At 50.4% G+C, this 25290-nt stretch overlaps 2 protein-coding genes across 3 annotated transcripts; one reads left to right on the top strand and one right to left on the bottom strand.

Annotated features, from left to right (window-relative positions):
* The first annotated feature begins 2379 nt into the window (after window positions 1–2379).
* On the top strand, window positions 2380–9230 carry LOC121671900 (solute carrier family 22 member 13-like). Of its 2 annotated transcripts, none has more exons than XM_042044202.1 (10): window positions 2380–2801; window positions 3817–3920; window positions 4259–4413; window positions 4749–4917; window positions 5329–5449; window positions 6053–6147; window positions 6465–6679; window positions 7141–7249; window positions 7408–7614; window positions 8090–9230. In XM_042044202.1, the coding sequence occupies exons 1-10, from the start codon at window positions 2430–2432 to the stop codon at window positions 8130–8132; spliced, it is 1590 nt and encodes a 529-aa protein (XP_041900136.1). In that variant the 5' UTR covers window positions 2380–2429; the 3' UTR covers window positions 8133–9230. The 2 variants fall into 2 exon arrangements, with proteins under 2 accessions (XP_041900136.1, XP_041900134.1); XM_042044200.1 differs by having other exon boundaries at window positions 7404–7614.
* A 5452-nt stretch (window positions 9231–14682) lies between these two features.
* On the bottom strand, window positions 14683–24403 carry LOC121671916 (solute carrier family 22 member 13-like). Its single transcript, XM_042044245.1, has 10 exons — window positions 21271–24403; window positions 19508–19611; window positions 18902–19056; window positions 18618–18786; window positions 18082–18202; window positions 17384–17478; window positions 16670–16884; window positions 15799–15907; window positions 15445–15655; window positions 14683–15318 (listed from the first exon to the last, which is right to left on the bottom strand). Exons 1-10 carry the CDS (start codon window positions 21640–21642, stop codon window positions 15292–15294), a joined length of 1578 nt encoding a protein of 525 aa, XP_041900179.1. The 5' UTR covers window positions 21643–24403; the 3' UTR covers window positions 14683–15291.
* Window positions 24404–25290: the final 887 nt, after the last annotated feature.

Below are 25290 nucleotides of genomic sequence, written 5' to 3'. Positions count from 1 at the left end.
GTTTTTTTTTTAAATTTCCAAGTCTTCAGATGAACAATCTGTATTTACATCTTGTTCTCTATGAGCAGCTGTGGAAGCTTCCTGAATTGTGCATGTTCTTTTTATACCGCCCCTGTTGCTTGTAGCCTCTGGGTGGATATTGGGTGTGTCCCCATGGGCTGTTTGCAGCCCCGTGGCTGGTGAGTATGAAGGGAAGGGAGAGGAGGATGACAATTTGGGAGCGAGATCATCCCGAGGTGCTGAGCTGTCGCTCTCAAGAGCCCAGGAAGCGCGTGCCCGATAGCAGGGAGTTGGTGGTGGCTGCGTTTGGCCGAGTGTGAGTGGCACCATTCCCTGTTGCCTGTCACAAAATACTCCCTATGGTGGCCCCCATTGAGCTTCTTGGCTTGGGAAGAGATTTTCCCGTCACCCTGTGCTCAGTGTGGATGTGTTGGGAACCTTTAGGATACAGAGACAAGGTAGTTGTGGTACAGTATTATTTTCCGTCTGCCTGCATGCCCCGGGGACCTCCTCGTTCATTTGTGTACTGGTGCTGAGGAAGGTTAGGACTCAAACTGCTCAAATGGAACAATGCAGCATCTATTTATTGTTATTCCCCATTTTCCCAAAGCCAGGACTTAGAGAGCTTGAGCTCACGCTAACCCAAGGTTCCGTAGTTCTTTAATGGAGAAACTAAGTGAGGAAGAAGCTGATGGGTTTTGCTCTCTAGATCTCCAGATCTTTTGGGTAGGGATCCAGAATATTTACTTGGGCTATTACAGTGCTAGACAACTGTCTTTTCTGATGTTGTTCCAGTAAGTGCCAATGCTGTTCATAATTGTTTTCCAGTGTCATTAAGAATTTGGTTTTTGTGCAAATTTCTGATCTGAACCTGGAAGCAGGTGGTAATTTTAAGTTAGTTCCTACTTTTAAGGAAAATGCTCTGTTAATGAAAACGGATCCTCTTCACAACTTTGGTGTATTGTAGATTATAATGAAAGATGTAAAATAGTCAGGCTTTTTTTCCTTTTTTGGACTTTGTATTTTACTGCATGTGTCTAATTTTTAATCAATAAAGAACAAATTGTCCATTGCCAGGTGTTTGATATGTGGTTTGCTTGTCATTGGGTTGGATGGTGTTTCTTGGGGAAGGGGTTTGTCTGAGTGGTGTCTGCAACCCCTGGGGTGTTTCTGTTTGGGATGGTGGGAGGTTTGGCAGCCCCCAGGAGGGGGACAGGGAGATCAAGTCCAGGCTGGATGGGGCTCTGAGTAACATGGTCTGGTGGGAGGTGTCCAGGCCCATGGCAGGGGCTTGGAACTGGGTGAGCTTTCAGGTGCCTTCCAACCCAAACTGTTCCGCAAGTCCAACTCTGCAGGAGTTGTGTGCAGAAACAGAGCAGGAGGGCACTTGGGATGGTGCCCTGAGAGCTTGTCTCCAGCTGAGAGGTTTGTTCCAAGCTCTGCATGCCCTGTGCAGCTGGGAATGAACTTCCTGTGTCCAGGAATGCCTCGGGATGACACAGGTTGGTGTGAAAGTGGGAGGATTTATGCCCTGACAAGCGGTGAGAGCATGAACTGCACTCCCTCCTCTCTACCTCCACAATAATTGTTCTTTGTGGGTGCACTGGTCAGCCCCAGAGCGGCATCAATGGTCTGTTTTCCATCATGCTTTACGGTGCCCTTCTCATGGATCTGTGGCCAGGAGAAGTGGCCTTTGGGCGCCTCATGGACATCTCAACGGGGGCCTCAGGCAAATGCTGTTCCTACATTAGGGATGGGCTGAACAGTGCTGGACTCATGTTCTTGGTGATCATTTTAGGCATTTGAGCCTCAAGCAGCATTGCCCCATGTCAAAATTTCTCCCATCCCTTTACTCCTTCCGCAGGTCTTCCCTGCATTTAGCCCCCAGCAGCCTGCAGACTGGCCCAGAACTGGTGGGAAGGGGGGACATCCTGTGCCCAGTTTGCTTGTGTTGCACAGGGGAAGGTGCAAAAGATGAAGGAAATGGCAACTCCCATCACCTGGAATCACAATGAACTAACTGGCTGCCCTTCCTTGTCTTTGGCTCTGTCCATCCATTAACCTAGCTCCCTTTATTCCTCTGGGCTGTTCCCAGCTCTGCATCACACTGGGCTTGTTTTGGCCCCTCTGAGCCTTGCTTTCCTGAGTGGTTCAACAAATGCAGCCATTGCTGTCACTGTGGAGAAGAGTCTCTTCCCTTTCAATGCCACCTGGCCCTGGCAGAGGGGGTGGCCCAGGTTCCCTGAAACAGGGGTCCTTCTGCTCCAGCCAGCACTGGATGTTGGTGGGTGGCACAGGGATGATTAATATATTACATGGTGTACTTGTAGTGACTGCCTATGACTGCAGAGCTTATCTGAGGTTTAAACATTAATTCCAGGCCTCTGGGAAGTCTGTCCCAGCACTGTCCTGTCCCAGACAGCCGCCAAATGTCAGGTGTCGGGGAAATTTTGAAAGCAGTTGGTGATTTTGGGCGATTTCAGAAATGCCTGGTGCTGCTCTCTGTGATCCCCTGCCTCAGTGTGGCTTTCCACCAGTTTTGCCAACTTTTCATGGTCCCATATGTGCCTCACCACTGTGACACCGGCTGGATCCGCGCTGTCGGCCCCAACCTGACCGAGGAAGAGCAGCTGAACCTCACCCTGCCCCGGGGCGTCGACGGGGAGTTTGAGCAGTGCTCCATGTACTCCCCGGTGGACTGGGACCTCGACTCCATCATGGCCTACGGCCTGAATGACACACAGAAGTGCAGCAGTGGCTGGGTGTACCCCTCAGAACAGCCACCATCCCTGCTGACCGAGGTCGGTATTTGCCTGCTGATGTGCTGGGATGTGGAAGGGATGGGACACCCAAATGGCTGCAGTTCCCCCAGAGCTGGTGCCTGACCACGGATCAGCTGGGGTGGGCTGACATTTACAGCAGGTGTGTGTTGGGGACTTCGGCTCCACCACACAGCCCCCAGGTGTGGTGCTGGAGAGGGTGCAGGCTGTGATAGAGGTGTCAGTGGGGCCACGTGCAGAGCCAGTGGGGAGATGAATCACTCCTGGTGAGACCTCCTGCCCCTGGGTTACCTACCTCGCTGTATACAGGGGGTAACCTTCCAATTTAAAATCATGGAATGATTTGGCTTGGGAGGGTCCTTTGAAACTCATCTAGTCCAACCCCTAACATCACAGTTGTAACAACTGCTGAGAAAGAAGCTAAATTAAGATGGAGAGTAGGTTTAGGTTAGATATTAGCAAGAAATTCTGCCCTGTGAATGTGGTGAGGCCCTGGCACAGGCTGCCCAGAGAAGCTGTGGCTGCCCCATCCCTGAAAGTGTTCAAGGCCAGGTTGGATGGGGCTTGGAGCAATCTGGGGTAGTGGAAGGTGTCCCTGCACATGGCAGGGGGGTTCGAATTAGATTATCTTTAAGGTCCCTTCCAATCCAAACCATTCTATGGTTCTGTGATCCTCCCCATGTCATTCTTTCCATCGATGCCCTCTGGATGCTGGCAATTGCAGGACATCTCCTTAACTGCTTGTCCCAGGAATCAGCACTGCACTCATCCTGTCTCCTCTGGGAGGTCAGGTGGTCTGAGAGGAAGGAAGATGCTGTTTCTGACCCCAGGCCCACCTAGAGCAAAATTTTCTGACCAGGAGGCTCCCCTGGGTTGTCTGGGCTGGACAAGGGGCACGTCCCAGTGCATGGAAGAGGGACCCTACTGAGTGTCCCAAGGGCTTGTCCTACCTCTGACTTGTGTGCCCTGTGCATTCTGTGGGGATTCACATCCTTGGAAGGGGGGATCCCAAAGCATCTCTTTCTCCCTTCTCTAGTTTGACCTGGTGTGTGACAGGAAGGACCTGAACGACATTGCCCAGGCCATCTACATGGCAGGGCTGCTCCTGGGATCCATGATCTTTGGGCCTCTGAGTGACAGGTGAGGAGCCGCAACCCCCTGCCCAGGGTCTGTGCAAAGCCAGCCCAGCACAGAGCAGGTGGTGTGAGCCCGTCTGGACACTGCACCCTGTGCATTTCGTCACCACTTCTCACTAATAGGGACCCTGACCAAAGTCCTCAGGTCCCATGAGGACATGGCCACACAGGGAGGGGAAGAGAGAGAGACACAGCATGTGTGTACAATGCTTCACTTGTCATCCCACAGTCTAGTCTGAGCCTTACCAGGGTGATAAAAATCACTGTATAACCTGCTGGGCTCCTTGCCATCTCCGTGGGGTCTCTCCAGACACCGATTGTGTCTTCCCTGTTTCTCCCTAGGATTGGCCGCCGCCCAGTCATTCTGATCTCCGTCTTCCTCCAGGGTTTCTTTGGCCTGGGAACTGCCTTTGTGCCCCACTTCTATGTGTACATGGCCTTCAGGTGTGTCGTGGGGGCCTCTGTGTCAGGGATCACCATGACCATACTGGCCTTAGGTGAGTAGTGTGCCCTTGCCCTGGGGCTTCTCAAGATGCAATAGAAAACTCTGCAAAGAAATAAAAATATTCATGTTTGACTAGAAAAACACCGTGGCGAGGACAGGTCTTGCTCTTCACTGTCCTTTGGTACTTTGGCATCTTCTCAGCCCTCAGTCAGAGCTTTGGGGAGCATTTCTCCCCAGCCGGTGCTCAGAGAAGGGCAAGGGGACAGTGGCCCATCTCAAGAGGTTAGTCTAATCCTCACCTCCAGAATAATTCTTCTCCAGGGAAGCACCCTGTTTGCATCAGAGAAAATAAGTTGTATGACTATGAGCCTTCCTTCTTCCTTTCAGCTACAGAATGGATCGGTGCCTCCTCCCGGCCAAAGGCAGTGCTCACTTCTCACTGCTGTTTTGCCATCGGGCAGATGATTTTGGCTGGTTTGAGTTATGGGATTCGCAACTGGAGGCTGCTGGAGATTGCAGGATCTGCTCCTATATTTGCCTTTTTCTTCTGCATTGGGTAAGTGGGATGTGAACAGAGCTCCTGCAGACATGACAGCAGTGTGAGGGCATGGGTGAGGAGGTGGCAGCACTGCAGGACCAGGCTGGGTCTTTCCCATTGGCATGCAGATAGTGGAGCTCAGCAAATCTCCCTGGGGCACTGGACTGCTGAGAGCAGCAGCTGCTTTGCTGAATCAGGTCTCCAAATTTGGGGCCTAAATTTAGGGTATTTAGACCCATTGACCCCATGGGCCATTCACTTTAGAGCTGGACTTGATGATCCTTGTGGGTCCCTTCCAACACAGAATACTCTGGGGTTCTGTGATCTGATTCTGTGGTGGCCACGGCTTGCTGGACGTGGTCCCAGAGAAAGGGGCTGTGGGGAGCTCAGCAGGTCACAGCAGCATGTCCTGGCCTCCCCTCCTGGCAGGGTGCTCCCAGAGTCAGCTCGCTGGCTGGTGACCAAAGGCAGAATCGAGGAAGCCAAGAAGGTCCTGCAGAAGGCGGCAGCCACCAACAAGCCCAGCCTCCCGCCAGGGCTCCTGGAGCAGGTACTGGGGGGGTTCTTGTCCTCAGACACTGCCCTGGGCCTTGCAGCAGCCCCTGGAGCTCAGCTCACCCTGGAAACCTCTCTCCATTCCCACTGGGGATGGTTTGGGCATGGACTGGGGGGGACTCCAGCTCCAGCTGAGTTACATGGGGACAAGGTCAGGGAAGAGGCCCAGCTTCTGCTGAAGCTCAGCCTGGAGCTTTCTGGGGTCCACCTGGGGATTGGGAAAGACTGCTAGGCTTCCCTGGCTTTTCTCCTCTGAAGATTCCAGGAGTGCGACTGATGAGCACAAGGTCTCTGGTTAGTCTGTGCGTTTCCATGCAGAAAGGCCTGAAGGGGAGTTCCCTCCTTGCCCACCCCAAAGTTCCTACACTGGGGAAACGTTCATCCCCAGGAACCTTTCAGTCACCACCCCACTGTGCTGGGCACCCAGAGCACAGAGGCACGAGCCCAGCCCCACTGGTTTCCCTCCCTCCCTCCCTCCCACAGCACTGGGTGTCACAGGCCTGTCCCACCAAGGCTTTCCATGGTCTGCAGGTGGAAAAGGAGCTGGCCATGGGTTTCCTTTTCCTGCTTTGACTCTTTGACTTTCTGTGTTTTGAAGTTGAAGCCTGAGAAACAGACCAAGTCTGGAAGTTTCCTGGATCTCTTTCGGAAGAAGAACCTGCGGAAGGTGACTTTAATCATGTCATGTGCCTGGTAAGACATTCCCTTGTCCCTTATTTGCAGGCTTCTAGGTGGAGAAAAGAAGGGATTCATGGTTATTCTTAACTAAATTCACTTTGTGCATTTTGAAAATTACTGATAGGTGTTTCTGCTTCTGGCTGTTTAAGATGCTTCTGGATGTTAAGACAGGAAAGGTTATAGCACTTCCAGCTTTGGCAGGCCTGTGGTATTCCTCTGGTTTTACATCTCCTTGGAAATGCTGTGGCTTGGTCAAAGTGTTGTCATTGGAGATCAGTGCTGCATTTCCTCATGGCTAACAGCTGCTCAGTGCCACCCTGCCTGGCTTTCAGGTTTGTGAACAGCTTTGTCTACTATGGACTGAGTCTGAATGTGACAAATTTTGGCCTGGATATCTACCTGACTCAGCTGGCCTTTGGAGCAGTGGAAATCCCAGCCCGTGTTGGTTGTATCTTCACTCTGCAGAGGTTTGGGAGGAGGAAAACCCAGGCCGTTCTCCTGGTGCTGAGTGGCCTGGTGTGTCTGATCATCACCGGCATCCCTGAAGGTGAACAACCTCATCCCATACAGAGAGGACATCCTCTGGGATAGGGAGGCACAGAGCCCCAACCCTTCCCTTGCTGGCCCTGTCCTCCCAGCCAGGGTGGCTCACATCCCTCTAGGCCTGAGCCAGGACACAGGGGCCTGGCTGAACCCCCAGGGCCCATTCCAAAAATATAAACCTTTTCTTGCCAGTCATGATAGAAGAGGGCAAAGCTGAGCCCAGTGGGTCCCCCGTCAGCAGAGCTGTGCTCTGGGACAATTAATACCTGGGGAGGTGAGATGATGGATGTAGAATGCACTGAAAGTGGCCACCAGGCCAGAGCAGCCTGGTTCATGCTCAGGCCCTGTCAGAGGCAATGGCTCCCTGCAGGCGACACAGTTGTCCCTGCAATCCCCAGTTGCCATCCGTGACTGCTGCTGAGCCCTCCCCCATCCCATAGCGGATGTCTCTCCTCCTCCCCTCAGACCAGCCCATGGCAACCACCATCCTGGCCACCATTGGCAAGTTTGCTGCCTCAGCCTCCTTCTCCACCTCCTATGTCTACGCCGCTGAGCTCTTCCCCACCATTGTCAGGTGAGGTCTTCCCACCCATTGGGGCTTCCCTCTGCTGTGGCTGGCGGTGGTGATGGGGCAGGAGCCCAGTTGTCCCCATGGCCATGCTCAGCCCCGTGGTGGCCTGGGGGTGCTGTTCCCTGCCCACATCTCCCGTTACCCCTCGCTCCCACAGGCAGACTGGAGTGGGGCTGTGCTCCATGTCAGCGCGGGTGGCCGGGATCCTGGCCCCACTGGTCCGTCTCCTGGACCAGTACCACCGATCCATCCCCATGGCCATCTTTGGGAGCGCCCCCGTGCTGGGGGGGTTGCTCTGTGTCCTGCTGCCCGAGACCCGCGGCACTGACCTGGCAGATGACACGGGGGATGGCCACCCCCCGGCTGAGGTGGGTTCCTGGTGCTGCCTCTGGGGTGGGGATGTGGGGAGCCCCTTGGTGTTGCATGTGCTGGGGGTTTCTTTAGAAGTTCCAGGGGTGTGAGGGCATGGAATGGGGCTGTCCCACTGTGGAGGGAGGGGAGGAGACCCCCATAATCCTGCCCATGGTGGTCATCCCTTCATTCCTGTCCATGGGATAGAACAGCCAGTGCTCCGCTTTCCTCCCCCTGCCCTCCTCAGGGAAGGGCTGGTGCCTTGTAGCCACATCCTCTGGCTTTCAGCCTCTCATTGCTCCCAGCCCTCATTCCCCATGGGACCAGGTGGAATTGCACCCCAATACTTCTGTTGCCTTGCTGGGAGAAGGGTGTCCACAGGAACAGTAAGGAATGCGATCCAGGTTGCTGAAGGCTGCTCCTCTCAGGGACGGCTGCCCTCAGCTCATCACACACCTTTCCTTGCTTTTACACCCTTTTCCCTTTCACCAGGTCTGCAAAAATGCCACCAGCAGCTCTCAGAATGGGCAGGTGAAAGGAAAAGATGGTGGGCAAGACAATGAGAGCACGAAGACCACGTACTTCTAGCTGAGTCTGCAGGTGGCTGTGGATAAAGGCAGCCCAGTGCTGTGTGGGCACTGAGGACAGGCAGGGTCTCCACCACAGGACACCACCATTGCTCAGGCCATCACTGCCAATTCTTGGGTTTCCTTGTCTTTTTTGCCTTCCTGTATCTTCTTCTGTAGCATGTCCTCAGGCACTTGAGTCTGTCACTGGTGTCCAACAGTGCTCTTACTGGAGAAAATTGGGTGCTTTTTACTTGAGGGAAAGAAGAAATCAAGAACCAGAATGGAGGAACTTTCTCTTTGTTTTTCCTGTCATGTCTCCAGGAAGGTGAGACTGTAAACTTTGTCCAGTGAGACACCCACTAGAGCACTGAATAAACTTGCAACAGAGAACTGGACTCACTAACAGGAGAGCTGGAGCAGATGCAGCACTGAAAATAATCTCACACTTGCAAGGAGTGATTTATTGTGGCTGTCTAGCAAGATCATCCCGTTCTCTCATAAAAAAACACTCCTTTTTTTTTTTTTTTTTTAAATTTGAGATGCCCAGCTGAGGAAAAAAAAAAGATGTGATGGAAGAAACAGCATGCAGGGAGCAAGGATGTCTAACAGGCAGCAGAATTTTCAGCTAAGTGCTGGTGGCTTTGAATTGATGCCTGTCATGATGCTGTGGGCATGGAAAATGGTGCTGTTGGGCTGCAGTGTGGGACCAAATTGATTCCAGGAAACTGAGGGATGTGGCAGGTGGTCTCTTAGAAAAAAGTGCAAATCTTTCTGGGAAATGTCAAGTCTTTTCTACTCTGTTCTAGTCTATTCCTTTTTTGCTGGATCCATTTTGTCTTTAAAGATTTAGGACCACTTTTGTCTTACACTGTGAAGAAAAAAACATGTTTTTCCTCTGCTTCCCTTCATATTATCTCATGTCCCTCAGTCCGCCTTTCTTTTCCCACTGGATGGGTACAGCTGAAGCCTGGGAGTTGCACATGGTGGTTCTTCATCTTTAACTGTACAGCTCAAAGATTTTTTTTCTGGTAAAGAAACTTTTAAACCAGAGTATTTCTTCTCTCTATTGTCATGCCTGTATGTTTTCCATGGACCAAAGTACCTCATGGATATTCAGTTTGATGAAGACAGAGTTTTGGATAAAATCAGTGCCATGTGACAGTACCCTGCCAGGAGGGACTGGCTGTGATGCTGTCAGAGACTGAAAATAGTTCATGCCTCAAACACTGATATAAAGTTTTGCTCATTATAAAGAAGCTACTACCAAAGAAGCCTCCCTGAAGAGTGGGACTTTGAACTGAAAGTCAAACCGTTGGTTAGATAAAGGGAAACACATTGTTCAGTCATTTCAGGCTGAGGGAAAGGTATGCATCCACAAAAGACCAAAGCCACCAGCTGCGAGGTTGAGTTTGGGGTGGGGGGAGAGAGCACAGCTCACAGAAGCCAGGTTTACACAGACTCCCCCCAACTGAGGGGGGAGGAGGAGGTTTTGGGTGGTGCAACCTCTGGTGAGAGGCAGTAAACACCCATCTTCAAATTACACAAACTGGCCCAGCTGTGGAACCCCCAACCCCACAGGCCAACATCCACAGGACATTCACATGAGAGGCTTGGCCCCACAGGGCTGCACGTGATGCAGCAGACCCAGAGTCTGCCGTGAGAGACTGACCCCACCCCAGGGGGACATAGCCAGACATGCCCACCCAGCCTGAGCATGTACACCCATGGCACTCTGTGCCTTCTGGGGGATCTTCACCACCCAGAGACCAGCTGGAGAGGATCAATGAACATCATTGGGATCCACGGAGTGGTGATATTTTCCTTCTTCTGTCCCTGTCACTCTTTCTGTCCCCCCCACTTGTCTTCTACTTCTTTCTTCCTTTCTTTCTTTCTTTCTCTCTCTCTCTCTCTCATATTTACCATAAAATAAAATCCTTACTATTGTTACTGGCATATGGTCTCGTTTGCACCTTAATTTGGGCAGAGGCATTTCTAAGGACCTGAAAACTGGATCATAACAGATGCCATCTTGTCTCTGGCACTGATTTTCAGAGGATTTTCTGTGGTGCTCCTCTTCCGTACCCTGAGAACAGAGGAGCTCAGTCCTTTATCCTTTCCCTGGAAAGGCTGCGGAGTGCCTCCTTCAGGCTTTTATGGAAAACAAGGCACTTAGGGTAAAGGCTGAGGGAAGAGCTTGGAGCCAAATGTACAGTTATTGAAGGAACCACTTTGGAAATTGTGTTCTGAGACTCTCTGGTTTAGCTCATTTCATAAATACAGGCATCCAAGCACAGCTGATGTACTTCTGCTTCCATCTCATTCATGCCTCTAGTGGGCTGAAGATCCATTTCATAGAATCTTGGAGTGATTTGGGTGGGAAGGGACTGCAGGAATCCAGAGTGCCAAGAATATTTCTCTGCCTGTTTTTAAGGGTTCTTACCCCCCTGAACAACACTGTTTTAACTTCCAACCTTGGAAAGAATTACCAACGATCAGACAAGAACTAGAAAATACAGTGGTGTGAATTAGGTGATAGACTACTATGTAAGATTGTCACAGGGTGAAAAATTTAGAGGTTTTGGGCTTCTCTTTGTGGTAAATAGATAAGAGTAAAAAATATCAAAATGGAGGATTGTTGTTGTTCTCTAAACCTTCTTCTCCTTCTTCTACTACTCCATGTTCTGCAGTAAAAGTAGTTTGGAATGATTGGATAGAGAATTCCGCAGTTCCTGGTCATGTTACTGAATAATTGGCAGGAAAGTGAAAATAATATATGTTTTCAGTAACTATTGGTTAAAATATCTTTAAAAGGCTGTGTAAATCTTGATAGAGAGCCTTCACTCCTGCTTTTCTGTGCTCTATGCTGTACCTGGGTCACGCTAGCGGCTCTGTTCCTCTGATAAGACTTAATAAACAACTATCTGGAAGCATTGAAACTCCAGGAAAAGTCTCGGTTTATCTTTGAAACTCCTTGAAAGGACTTTCAGAAAATTCTCTCCCATCAGGAGGGATTTGATTTACAGCACAGTTTAGTGTCAAGGGATCTTAAAGATCATCTCATTCCAATCCCCCCCTGCCACGTGCAGGGACACCCTCCACTAGACCAAGTTGCTCCAAGCCCCGTCCAACCCAGCTTTGGACACTTCCAGGGATGGGGCAGCCACAGCTTCTCTGGGCAACCTCAGCCAGGGCTGAGGGAGCCAGGGCCTCACCACCCTCACAGGGAAGAATTTCTTCCTAACATCTAATCTGTATCTCCCCTCTGTCAGTTTTAAGTCATTCCACCTTGTCCTGTCACTCCATGCCCTTGTCCAAAGTCCCTCTCCAGCTCTCCTGGAGCCCCTTTAGGCACTGGAAGGGACTCTAAGGTCTCTCTGGGGCCTTCTCTTCTCCAGGCTGAACAATCCAAACTCTCTCATCCTTTCCTCATAGGAGAGGTTCTTCATCCCTCTAATCATCTTTGTGGCTTCCTCTGGACTCACTCCAACAGCTCTGTATTACATTTTATCTGCTCTTCTCTGGATCACTGGACCATGTTAGTTTGAATACCCCTGGACTGTACACTTGAAGAGTACCTGAATAACTTGACTCATGTTTCGCCCAGCTCAGCACAAGTAGGAGGATGTCCAATGTTTTTGCTGTGCCTTAACGTCACTCCTAGCCAGCCCACACATGGCCTTGCCCTGCAACGAGTAGAGTTGACAGCATAAAGTGGAGCCAGGAGTACTGGAACAGCATGTGGGAATGCAAACATAAACCTGTGGGAATGCAAACACACTTTTGCATGCACACAGTGGGGTGCTCTGGGCTCTCATGATTATGAGGCCATGGGCAAAGGGTAAAAAGTGACCTGAAGGATAACTAAGGCAAAGAGGATGACCCCATAACAAAGGGAGGGAGCCAAAACGCTAAAGAGGTGGTGAAGACAAAATGGGGTAGCATGGTTTAGCTGGGAAGAGCAGATGCAGGGGCAAAACCAGCTCCTGTTGTCAGAGTAGCCCCACAGGGACCACTGAAATAATCAGCACATTGTCAGTGTCAGTGACACCAACACACTGTCACACAGTGACACCAATCCTGGCTGTGGGGCAGAGGTGTCAGGACCTGGAAATCCCCCTTTACCCAGAAGACATGACCGTCTCCTTTCACCTGACCCCATGCTGGCAAGCCCCAGGTCAATGAGAAGAGCAAAGCTTGCAGAAGGGGACCCAGCAGGGAATGGCTGAGGAGGTGAGGAGATGAGCATTAAACCTGATCTCCTGACTGTGCAAGAAGCCATAGAATCATTGGTTCATTTTGGGTGGAAAAGACCTCTAAGGCCATTGAGTCCAACCATCAACCCATCCGTTCCACCACGGAACCACATCCCTAAATGACACAGCTACATGCCTTTTTGATACCCCAGGGATGGTGACTCCACCAGTGGCCTGGGCAGCCTGTTCCAGTGTTAGACAACCCTTGAGGAGAAGAAATTTTCCCTATTATCCAATTTAAACCTCCCAGTGGTGCAACTTGGGGCCATTTCCACTTGTCCTGTGCTTTGTTACTTGGGAGAAGAGACCCACCTGCCTGTCAGGGAGTTGGAGAGAGAGAAAGTATCCCCTGAACCTCCTTTTTTCCAGGCTGAGCTCCCCCAACTCCCTCAGCTGCTCCAGGTGCACCAGCCCCTTCTTCCAGCTCTTGGGGGTTAGGATTTTTCCTTTTGTTTCCTTCTCTCATGGAATTTTGTCCCATCTGTTGGTAAGAAACAATAACTACCTATACTTAAGAGAACAAAAGATGTGGCTGGTAGGAGGAGGGGGAAGGGTGAAGCTAGCTACTCTCTTACCTGGGGGATTTTCTCTTTGGACGGTCAGAGATACCCCGAGCTTTTGGCTGGGGGTGAGGGGCTGGGCTCAGCTCTTCTTGCTCTCTCACTGTTGGCACCAGAGGGGAGACAGGCTGTGGGGAGAATTTGCCACCATTTTGAGGCTCCGTCTCCTGCTGTCTTCTCCTATCGTGAGTGAAGCTCTGCTCCTAAGAGTGGCCGTTGCACTGGGATCTTATGGATATCCAGCCTCACTGGAAAGGACCCACACCATCTACTTAGGTGCCTCAGGGGAAAACCCAGGACCCCGATCCCCTGCTGAGGGAGCCTCTCCTGGCTGCATTCAGGAGCTGGGCTGCCGCGGCCCAGCCCCGCCATGCCTCTGCCACTACCCTGGGTTTTCACTACACGGTAACACCGCACCCACTGCCTGCCGGGACACCCCGCGGCTCCAGTTACAGCTGTGGAGTTTCTGATACATTTCGTTCATCACTCCCGGATCTGCTCGTCCCTGCCCTTCCAGCCGCCGCTCCGAGGTTCCTGCTGCAGCCCATTTCGCCATCCAGCCCGCCCGCCATTACTGCGTGAGGGAGAGACGCTCGCGGCACAGCGCCCCCTGCAGGCGCGGGGGAACCATCGCACCTGCCCTGCCCGGCCGGGAGCCCCCAGCGCCCCTGCCGGCCGTGGGCGGAACTGCACCCGGGGGGAAAGGGCCCGACGGCCGAGAGAGGCTGGCGCTGGGTTCTGGCTCTGTTCGTTGTTGCTGCCGGTGTTGTTGTTTGTTTGCCTTGTTATATATACTAGTAAGGAACTGTTATTCCTTGTCCCACATCTTTTCCTGGAAGGCCCTTAATTTCAAAGTTATAATACTACGGAGGGAAGGGGGTGATAATTTTTCCATTCCAAGGGAGGTTCCCACTTTCCTTGGCACACACCTATGTTTCAAGCCAAGACACCAGCTCCGTTCCCTTCAGTGCCAAAGCACAGATCTTGCAAACTCCCCACCCCATTTCCAGCCACGGCCAGCCATGTGACTCTGGGGTGATTTTGTGCACCAAAGCCAAAGCACAAAGTTAATATCACCTCCAGGCATGTCTGGCCTGGACTTGGGACACCCCAGCCCTCAAAACACCACTTACTAGAGCACAAAGACATTGGAAACCGAAAGATGCATCAAAGCTGAGTGAGCAGCCTTCTCCTCCTTTGAGAGTAGTGATGTGTTTGAGGAGATGGATTCATCAGAGGGCACTGAAATATGTCCTTTGCATGCAAACAAATGAGCACAGGAGAGGAACACACTCTTTCTTTTACATGACACTAGATGACACTAAAATGTCATGACTAAGCTGTCAGCAGCCAACCAAAGATCACTGTAAAAGGCTCACGGTGACTGGGGAAAGCTGTCCAAATGCCCACAGAGTATGCCATGGAATTTCAGCATTCCTGTGCAATTCAAAAAACTTCTAGAGCTGCTAGCAGAGAAAACAAATGCAGATTGTTCATTGGAAGACTTTAAAAAAAGAAAAAGTTCCCTTTTGAACTCAGCCACTCTGCTTTAAGACTCTGTTTTTGCATTGTTTGTGTCTGATGGAAACAAAGCATGTTTCCATCTGTGTGTTAAATTACAGACTTACAATTTCTGTGTAGAAAACACTCCAGAGCCAAGAGCAGTTACAAAGGCCAACTGTGAAACAGTAGGAAAAAAAAAAAAGAGTCAACACCATTTATTATTCACATATTGCATTACAAGTGTCTCTTATCAAACTCAGAGCATAATTTATATTATTCATGTAGAAACTCAACTTCAACACCACATGGAAAGAAAAGCTAAATACGTGTGTACAGGGGTGCAGTGACATCCTGATCAAAGATCGAGGCTTGGGCCGACGCGCAGCCCGACGACCCAAGGGATTTAGTGCAGGAGGGACAAGCCCAGCGCCCGCTTTTGCCCAGTACGGCCACTCTACTGGCAATTCTTTATTGCTGTAAAACATGACAGGGAGGTTCCACGGGTACCAGCTTACAAAGGACTGGGGAACACACTGGGAGGCCAGCCAGGCATGACCAAACTGGGTTTCAGGGACACTTGGATGTGCATCTGTTCCAAAGGCAGAGTGACACAAATCTCCACTCCCTGTGACTGTGGATATTGTGTTCATCATCTGAAAGACCAGTTTCCAGGCAGCAATGCTTCGCCGGTCTGTTTCAAGAGCAATGGAATCGGACTAGATCATTGGTAAGTGCCTGTCCAGTCATCGCTCGCCCTCTGAGCATCTGCAGACATCCTTCTCCAAGTCCCTGTCATCCTCCCTGGTGTTTCAGAAAAACTCTCCAGTCTTCTGCTCCTGAAGATAAGGAGGAAATAAGAAGAGTTGAGACCATATTCATCCCTGATTTTGACATTTTTTCTTTGCCATCAATTTGTAGTCTTAGATTTTTTTTCCCTTAAATTCAGAGTTCCCTGTATCTACCCCATCTGGAGGTTGGTCCTTCCCTGTGTCATCTGCCAGGTCAACGCCTTGGGTCTCGGGCAGCAGGATGCAGAACAGGGACACCACCACAGGGATGCTCCCAAAGATGGCCATGGGGATGGCCTGGTGGTACTGGTCCAGAGGGATGATCAGCGGGGCCAGGATCCCGGCCACTCTTGCCATAGTCGAGCACAGCCCCACGCCTGTCTGCCTGTGGGAGAGAAGGGCAGCGACAGGTGTAGGCAGGGGTCAGCATCCCTGGACTGAGTGTGATCATGAGGACAGCTGGGCTCTTGCCCCATCTCCACTGCCAGCCACGGCAGAAGGAAGCCCTGCTGGGTGGGGACTCCTCACCTGACGATCGTGGGGAAGAGCTCAGCGGCATAGACATAGGAGGTGGAGAAAGTGGCTGTGGCTGTGAGCTTGCCGATGATGGCCAGGACGGTGATTGCCGTGGGCTGGTCTGAGGGGAGGAGGAGAGACCACCACTGTAACCTCCAGGGAGATGGTTCATTTGGGACCAGAACTCTCTGCAGTGGGATTTCTTGGGACAGCCCTTTCTGGTGGACTTGCTAAGCAAACCTACTACCTCACCCATTGGAAATTATCCCCAGCATAACCTTACCTGGAAAATACCCTCTGGCAAAGAGAACTCAGATTTCTCCTGAGGCCTTGGGCATCTTCTAGATCTGCAGCTGAAGTGAGCTGCTGAGCCACCACAGGGGTTTGGGGAGTGCCTGTTTGGAAATGCCACATCTCTGACCTTGAAAGCATCGGGAAACCCCACTGTTTTCTTCAGCCTCACTCACAGCACTGGCACAGCAGCAGGGGTGGTGTATGGACTGGGGCACAAAGAGATGAGGGAGAGTGGGCATTTGCTTTTCCTTTTAATCTAAGAAAGGGAGACATGGTGGCTTTTAAAGCACCTCTTCTGCTACACCTTTCTGGCAGGAGTTGGTGGTGTCTAGTGGGTGGTGGTGTCTAATGGACACTGCCTGCCGAATGCCAGGAGCTGTGGAAGAACCAGGCACAGCCCTGAGGGAGAAGGAATCCAAGGGGAGAGGAAGCCAGCATGCTGGGGATGAAGCACCCTGGGCTGTGGCACTGGAGGCAGCTGAGCCCGTGGGAGTGAGAGTGGGTCTGCCAGCACGGGAGGGTGGGTCTGAACAAGGGAAGGGATGACCAGGGCTCTGCCCAGCTCTGCTCACAGGTTGGGAAGATTCACCTTCAGGGATGCCAGTGAGGATGAGACACATCAGGCCAGCCAGCAGCAGGAGAATGCCCTGCACTTTCTTCCTCCCAAACCACTCCAGCAGGAAAATGCAGGAAATTCGAGCTGGAAGCTCCACTGCCCCAAAGGCCAGCTGTGTCAGGTAGATGTCCAGACCAAAATCTGTCACACTGAGGCTCAGCCCATAGTAGACAATGCTGTCTGCAAACCTGAAATTGAAGTGGAACAGAACATGTCACCAGGTGGTTTTATGAGGGTCTATCATCAAAAATTAGAAAAGTTAGAGCATACACAACTTATTTAAACTCCCAACAACCTCTATTTTGGTTCTAGTCACCACTTGTGACAGTTCTGTGGGACATAGTTGCAGGAGATAAAGCAGAATGGATCCTCATATGGTCAGCAACTTCTAGACTGAACCCAAAACTTCTAGGCACAAAACTATTCCAAGGCCCAGGGATTGCCAAAAGCTGGAATTACTCAAGCCTTTCTAACAATATCCTCATTATCATGGATAATCATCTTCTTCCCATGCCCAGACAAGGTAAATCTGATCCAGTATGTGGAGGTAAAATGAGAGCAGATAAACACACACATCTACATGACGACATATAAAATCGCATTAGGTGAATTTAGAGTTCTTGTCAACAATCAACTTCTTATCTTTCATCTAGGATTGTGGAAAGAATGGACCAGGGAATGTCTTACCAGACACATAACATGATTAAAGTCACCTTCCGCAGGTCCTTCTTCCGAAAGAGATCCAGGAAACTTCCAGATTTGACATCTTGCTCAGGCTTCAACTTCAAAACACAGAAAGTCAAAGAGTCAAAGCAGGAAAAGGAAACCCATGGCCAGCTCCTTTTCCACCTGCAGACCATGGAAAGCCTTGGTGGGACAGGCCTGTGACACCCAGTGCTGTGGGAGGGAGGGAGGGAGGGAAACCAGTGGGGCTGGGCTCGTGCCTCTGTGCTCTGGGTGCCCAGCACAGCGGGGTGGTGACTGAAAGGTTCCTGGGGATGAACACTTCCCCAGTGTAGGAACTTTGGGGTGGGCAAGGAGGGAACTCCCCTTCAGGCCTTTCTGCATGGAAACGCACAGACTAACCAGAGACCTTGTGCTCATCAGTCACACTCCTGGAATCTTCAGAGGAGAAAAGCCAGGGAAGCCTAGCAGTCCTTCCCAATCCCCAGGTGGACTCCAGAAAGCTCCAGGCTGAGCTTCAGCAGAAGCTGGGCCTCTTCCCTGACCTTGTCCCCTTGTAACTCAGCTGGAGCTGGAGTCCCCCCCAGTCCATGCCCAAACCATCCCCAGTGGGAATGGAGAGAGGTTTCCAGGGTGAGCTGAGCTCCAGGGGCTGCTGCAAGGCCCAGGGCAGTGTCTGAGGACAAGAACCCCCCCAGTACCTGCTCCAGGAGCCCTGGCGGGAGGCTGCGCTTGTTGGTGGCTGCCGCCTTCTGCAGGACCTTCTTGGCTTCCTCGATTCTGCCTTTGGTCACCAGCCAGCGAGCTGACTCTGGGAGCACCCTGCCAGGAGGGGAAGCCAGGACATGCTGCTGTGACCTGCTGAGCTCTCCACAGCCCCTTTCTCTGGGACCACGTCCAGCAAGCCGTGGCCACCACAGAATCAGACCACAGAACCCCAGAATATTCTGTGTTGGAAGGGACCCACAAGGATCATCAAGTCCAGCTCTAAAGTGAATGGCCCATGGGGTCAATGGATCTAAATACCCTAAATTTAGGCTCCAAATTTGGAGACCTGATTCAGCAAAGCAGCTGCTGCTCTCAGCAGTCCAGTGCCCCAGGGAGATTTGCTGAGCTCTGCAGCACCTACACGTCAGAGGGAAAGACCCAGCCTGGTCCTGCACTGCTGTTGCCTCCTCACTCGCACCCCTCACATCACTGCTATGTCTTCCAGAAGCTCTGCCCTGCTCTTGCTTACCAGATGTAGAAGAAAAGGGCAAACATAGGAGCAGATCCTGCAATTTCCAGCAGCCTCCAGTTGCGAATTCCGTAACTCAAGCCAGCCACCGTCATCTGCCCGATGGCAAAAGCCGTGTGAGCAATCAGCACTGCCTTTGGCCGGTAGGAGACACCAACCCATTCTGTAGCTGAGAGCAAAAACAAAGGTTCAGGGTCACCTTTCCAAAACACGTTGGGCTCTCTTTGGTTATTGTGTCTTGAGAGGCTAACTCTGCTGCCTCAGTGCAAGGGTCTCCCACTCACCCAGGGACACCACAGTAATCATAATTCCTGACACCGCCGCTGCCACGACACACCTGAAGGCCGTGTATACATAGAAATGGGGCACAAAGGCAATTCCCAGGCCAAACACACTCTGGATGAGGATGCAGATGAGCAGGACTGGCCGCCTGCCTATCCTGTGGAAGAAGAGGGAAGACACAGTCAGTATCTGGAGAGACCACATGGGGAGAAGGAAGAGCCCAGGAGGGATGCAAAGTGATTTGAGAACCAGAGGAGATTTGGCATCCATGTGAACAAAGCTCCTCTATACACACCCCAAGAAATAATGTGCAGAAAGATCAGTGTCTCCACTGTTGACCCATCATGATGCTGGTAAAGCCTGTGACACCAGCAGGGGCTAAACTTGTGATTCCTGAAGAACCCCCCCACAAGGTTGTATCTGCCTCTCTTTTCAACCCTCCAACATTTACAGACATATCAGGTGGCCCCAGATGCCCTTTCTCAGGCAAGGGGATTGAGTCCTGTGAAGTGAGCAGTTCCTGTTCAGTGCACGGACAGTCTGCACCCTCAGCTGGGCTGTCCCTGGGTGCTGGGCAGTGTCTCTGGGAAGGAACTGTGTTTTCTCACCTGTCACTTAGGATCCCAAAGATCATGGCTCCTATGAGAAGCCCAGCCATGTAGATGGACTGGGAGACGTTATTCAGGACTGCCCTGTCACACACCAGGTCAAACTGGAGGAAGAAAAACACAGATGCTGTTGCTTTCGACAGAGCCCAGCTGCTCTCTAGGGATGGGCAGCCTTTGTGGTCCATAGTGGGTCCAGGATCTGGGTGTGTGAGCTCTTGCTCCAGCACTTGAGAGCAGAGAACCCCTCACAAGGGCTTGAGCCCTTCATGGTGAGCACTTAGAACACAAATCAATGGTGGAAAAGGCATATGAGATGCTCAGCACACCTCTGCATCCTGGTGCACACCTCCTGGGTGCTGGGATCTACAGGATTCCCCTCCAGCCCAACCATCCCTGAGGAAGCCTCCTGTTTGGCAAGATTTGTTAAAAGTGGGACCTGGGGGTGAGAGCTGTATCAGCTTTCTTCTCTGGCAGAAAAGGCAGGACAGGGTGGAAAGAGGAGGAGGGCAGTGGTTTTTTCTGGTAAAGGAGGACCAGCATAGGAATGGGAAGGGATGCAGCTGCTGGAACTTCCAGAGAAGGCTTCTCTGAAATGGACTTGGTGCTTCAGGGACACCAAGGAGCCTTTGCAAATACCAGAGGCTGGACTTTCTCCTCTGTTCCAGCTCAGAGGAGGGTACTTGTGAGAAAATGCTGGAGCTGGGAAAGGAGGGAGGAGGAAGGGAGGAATGAGGGAAAGTTCGAAAGGAACAAAGGTCCACAGAGGGAGAATCCCAGAATCATTTACATTGGAAAAGACCTCCATCAAGATCATCAAGTCCAACCTTTGACTGACCACCACCTTTCCAGCTAGAAGGTGGGAGGTAAGGCAGAATGGAGAAACTGAGGATGCTGATAAGGCATTGTTCAACTGCATGGCCCATGGGATGTCTTGTTGCAGCCATGAAGGTCTCTGGAGATATCAATGACAGAAATATCAATTAAAAACACTTGGAAGGTAAATGTTATTACCGCTGGCCTGGTTCCTACGGTATATCACCATGTCCCGCAGCCATAGGGAGGAGGAGGAGGAGAAGATCCAACAGGCAGGAATTGTGCAGCAAGATTGATTTATTTAATTATTTTACAAACTCTTTATAGACTTTTCTCTTCATAGTCTAATTGGACAAGGACCAGCCACCCCTTGGGGGTGATTGGCCAAAATCCTAAAACATCCATTATCAAAATATTTTCTACTATACCATAAACAAGACTTTCCAAGGTTGCAGGTGGCTTGGTTGTTTACATTCCCTGCTACCTCTTCTGTGAGAGAGAAAAATCTCTCACGGACTTAGAAAAATAACAAGAAGTCCTCACTAACAGCATTTTTGTACCTACAAAATGTGTTCACAGAGATGATGAGAGTAGAACCAGGCTGAAGAACAGGGGAAGCTGTGGCAGGGACACCCAAAACGTCCCTCCAAGCAGACACATCATAGGTTCAAGGGTCCGGATACTGGAAAGGGGACAGATGGTGGGCAGAACATGTGCTGGACTCACACCCCCATGGTCACTGGCTGTGCCATCCCCAGGTATCAGCATCATGGCCTTCCTGCAGCAACCTCCCAAGGGTTACAGCTGCCATCTGTGTGATGGAGACAAAATCCTGCAGTAAACTTTAGCCTGACTGCACTACAGCTGGCATTGACTGACCAAACCACAGGCCAGGATATTCCCATCCCCTCCTTTCCACACCCCCGTCTCATCAAACGGCGATTACAGACCTCGGTCAGCAGGGATGGTGGCGGTTCTGAGGGGTACACCCAGCCAGTGCTGCACTTCTGTGTGTCATTCAGGCCGTAGGCCACGATGGAGTCGAGGTCCCAGTCCACCGGGGAGTACATGGAGCACTGCTCAAACTCCCCGTCGACGCCCCGGGGCAGGGTGAGGTTCAGCTGCTCTTCCTCGGTCAGGTTGGGGCCGACGGCGCGGATCCAGCCGGTGTCACAGTGGTGAGGCACTTCCACAACCATGAACACTTGTGCAATCATTTGGAAAGGATTGAGAAGTAGTGGGAGGGAGAGGAGCAGGATCAGCAGTTTCTGATACAGCCCAAACTCCCCCAGAGCACTTAAAAGATCTCCAAACTCAGCCATGGCGAGCACCTCTATGGCCAGGCTGCACTGGTGCCTATGGCTTAAGTAGGTAAATATTAATGTTTAAACTGTGCAAGCACTAAAGCCCTAATCCAGTGAGATAAAATCAGCACCTGTACTGGCACACTAGTCTATGATGATACAGTGCAGTCCTCCAGGCTGCACTTTGTCACCAACCATTCCCTCCCTGCTCCGTGGAAGAGAACAAAGGTGCCAGAACATTGCCGCTCTTGGAGATAGAACAGTGACAACTCATCCTTTTCCAGCTTGGAATGTGTCTCAAGGTCTCCTGAAGGCAACTGTGCTGCAGCACAAGGTTTTTGTCTGAGGCATGAAGTTGGGATTCTACAAATGCGGGTTTATTTTACCCGGTGTGGTGAAGTAAAAGGAGTAAATTTTCTGCTCCCATGAATGGTTTAATAGCTATCTAACGCATCTTGGAGACTATATGTAAGTGAAGAACACTTCTCCTCTGGACCAGGAAATATGGCTGGTAGTCCAGTAGACCTGGTCTTGACTGCTGTATCCCAAGCTGTCTGTTTTCACGTGTAGAAACCCTGCAAATCTAAATCTAAAGACACTGTAGTTTAAATCTAAAACTAGATTTAAACTACAGTGTCTTGGGGAGAATCCTAAAGGAGAGCTGGCTTAGAGAGTACCCTCAGGGAAAAAAACATGTTACACACACAGACATAGAAAGCACACAGGATCTGGGAAACAACAGCAACTTGGCTTTGCCTGAGGTTCTGATATCACTTGGAAAGCAGATTGAGCTGATTTCTGCTGCACATCTGAGCTGCCTCCTGGGTAGACTCCCTGAGTGGCTTGTGTCTTTATTCCTGGTAAACCAGATAACTGGATTGCCCTCAGCATGTGAAATTTTGTGCACAATTTGGCAAAGATTGGTTTTACCTGAGCTCCTGGCTGCTTTTACCAGAGCTATGAACACGTCACTAACTTTCTCATTCCAGGTGTCCTCTCATATTCTTTCTTTCACTCTCAATGTCCATAGTACATCTGAGCCTCCAACAAAGTCACTCCTGGGTTGCACAAGCCTGTGCTAGTGTTTCATGAGTGGGAATAGCTCTGTTGTGCTTATGGAAGTGAGAAAAAAAGTGTAATACTGGATTTTAAAGCATCACCCCCTAATCTGGAGTGGGAGAGTGAGATCATATTGGTTAGTGCTACTGGAGTAAAGGAAGAGAAGAGTAAATGTTACTTAGAGTTGTGTAAATTCACACCAGCACTGAGCATTTATCATCTGCACACACCACACAGCCAAACATCACTTGGCTCTGCATCCACATCCTTGGATGGGAGGACTTACTGTTATTCAGAGACATTCCTTGTGCAGGATGTTGAGCTACACATCCTCCAGAGGTTCCTTTTACCCTAAATCTATCTCTGACCTTTTTGTGGGATGACTTGCCTGAGGAGATCTGCTCTGGCAGAGACATTTTTACCCTGTCCTGCCTTCTCTATCAGTGTGCAACAAACTCAAGTCTTCAGGATCACTCTGTTGTGTGTGGCTCATGGTCTTCTCTCTCAATCCTCAGGACCTAGTATCTTCTGTGACAGAGGTCCAATTTCTGACTAGAAAACCTCCTTGAGGGTGATCCACACTTGAGTGAGTCTCACATGCTAATGCAGATGTGACTCCTTCCTTAACACTGTTCTTCCAGCCATGACCAGACAGGCTTTTCTGAAGCCCTGGGGAAGCTTCAGCCCTTTGTCACCCTCAGATGACGTTTCTCATGGAAAGATGTTGTTTTCGTAACTGTCTCCATCATCTGGAGCTGAGTGAGTCAATCCTACATGGTAGAGATCTCTCAGGGACAAAGGCTGGGGCAGCCCTGCAAACCTCTGTTTCCTGGAGCCCCACTTATGGGGATTCTGGGCTTATTTCTGTCTGTCCAGCAGCTCTGCCCAGGTGGATTACTAAAGCTTGCAAAGTCTGTTGAAAATGGGGAAGCCTCTGTCAAGGGGCATCAGAAACCAGCAGGTCTCAGGGAAGGCCTGGGATGGACAGCTGGAAACCTGTACATCCATGTCCAAGGACAAGGGAGGGGAAGCATCCTAGAGGGAAGTTCAGAAAGAGAAACCACAGCCTGGGAATGAGGTCTAGTGCAGGAAATAGAGCATTGACGCATTAATTCATGGGCTTAGCTTTTCTCTGTACATCAGGAGTGACAGTGCCTGGAGACCCCTTTGGACGCCTCTATGTTGGGGTGAATTGTGGGGAAATGGATTCATACCCACTGACTGTGGTGCTCCTGCATTTTCCCTCCTCCTCTCAGAGCTGGCAGGGAGAGATCAGGTTTATAGGTGTCATCTGGTAGTGAAAACTCATCTAGGGGCATCAGTCTGAGCACCTTTTGCACAAGTGACAGGGCCACCCACTTCCCACTGCTCCAGTGAAAGGGGTTTGATCTCTGCAAGCCTCCTCTCCATCTCCAAGCACAGCCTGGCCAGGTTTCAGGCACAGCTCTGAGACTGCAGCTCCTTTACCCTGAGCCCCTTGACTCACCCCAAGGTGAGACTGTCTTCAGCATTTGATGAGTCATATAAATGTCAAGGATATCCCTGTTTTCCCTGATTTATGCTGATTGAGCAGTTTCCCTGCATAGAGCACTGACACTGCTTTTGCTGCAGATGCAGTCATTAAGCAGCTTTATTCCTCCAGCAGATCTGACAGAGCCAGGGTTATTTTGGCACTGGTGAGGTAGTGAGGTTGTTGGGGTGTTTTATTTTATTTTATTTTATTTTATTTTATTTTATTTATTCATTTTATTTATTTTCTTTATTTCATTTTATTTCATTTTGTTCTATTTTAAAAATTAATCATTCTAACACCTTTATCTTTTTTTTTTTTTACAGACAGCTGATTAAAACATGTGATTTGATGTGCTCTATGACCCTTTTCATAGTGCACGTGTTCATGCTTTAACCCTCTGGGGTTTTTCATGTGTTTGTTTATCATTGGTATAATTGTTAACTCCTGTAATATTTATGTTATGTAATATTTATGCAAAGGGCAGCCCGGGAGGAGCAGAGTGCAATGGCATAGGGAGAGCAGATGTAGCAATGTCCCCACACCGTTAGACTTCAAGACACCAGGGTTCATTTCTCTATTCTGCCCTTCTGACCTTGGCAAGGTCATTTCACTTTTCTCATCACTGTACAGCTGATTTCAAGAATAATTTTTGGTTCCATATTAGCTAACTTGTGCTGCACAGAGGGCTGTGTGTCTTTTTTAATCTGTTTTTTTTCACCTATATAAAGAACTCCTTCTCTGAAAGGTCGTAATTTAACATCTCCAAGTCTTCAGAAGACAGACTGTCATCATCTTCTTCAGCTCCTGATGTTTTCCTGCTCCTGTTCATTTTTTCAGAAGCCTCCTGGCCCGTTTTGGTTGAATCAACATCAAAATGATCAAAGACACCCTGATTAGAGGTTTCAGAAGCATAGCTGCTGAACATGTATGTTAAGGGAAAATTGTCATCCTGTGTAGGGAAACACATTTTTGTGGAGCCTTCAGCAGTGAGACCCATTCCAAACATTTCTTCTGCTGCCTTTGGAGCCTGGCGCTGTGGATCCAACTGCATCAGGAGTTCACAGCTCTGAGTCCCTTCCAGGTCTCTAATACTC

Source organism: Corvus kubaryi, unplaced genomic scaffold (assembly GCF_017639235.1).
Source record: "Corvus kubaryi isolate FWS band 111438036 unplaced genomic scaffold, C.kubaryi_AGA036_p1.0 37398, whole genome shotgun sequence".
In the NCBI taxonomy this organism is placed as follows: Eukaryota; Metazoa; Chordata; class Aves; order Passeriformes; family Corvidae; genus Corvus; species Corvus kubaryi.
Note: the sequence above shows the minus strand (reverse complement) of the source record. Positions and strands in the feature narration are given on the sequence as shown.

Coding starts and splice junctions, on each gene's coding strand:
- LOC121671900 (XM_042044200.1), top strand. CDS start 2,430: ATGTCAGGTGTCGGGGAAATTTTGAAAGCAGTTGGTGATTTTGGGCGA. Junction 2,802..3,816: donor CACCATCCCTGCTGACCGAG/GTCGGTATTTGC, acceptor TCCCTTCTCTAG/TTTGACCTGGTGTGTGACAG. Junction 6,680..7,140: donor CATCACCGGCATCCCTGAAG/GTGAACAACCTC, acceptor TCCTCCCCTCAG/ACCAGCCCATGGCAACCACC.
- LOC121671916 (XM_042044245.1), bottom strand. CDS start 21,642: ATGGCTGAGTTTGGAGATCTTTTAAGTGCTCTGGGGGAGTTTGGGCTG. Junction 18,787..18,901: donor GATTACTGTGGTGTCCCTGG/GTGAGTGGGAGA, acceptor TTTTGCTCTCAG/CTACAGAATGGGTTGGTGTC. Junction 15,908..16,669: donor CCTCACTGGCATCCCTGAAG/GTGAATCTTCCC, acceptor TCCTCCCCTCAG/ACCAGCCCACGGCAATCACC.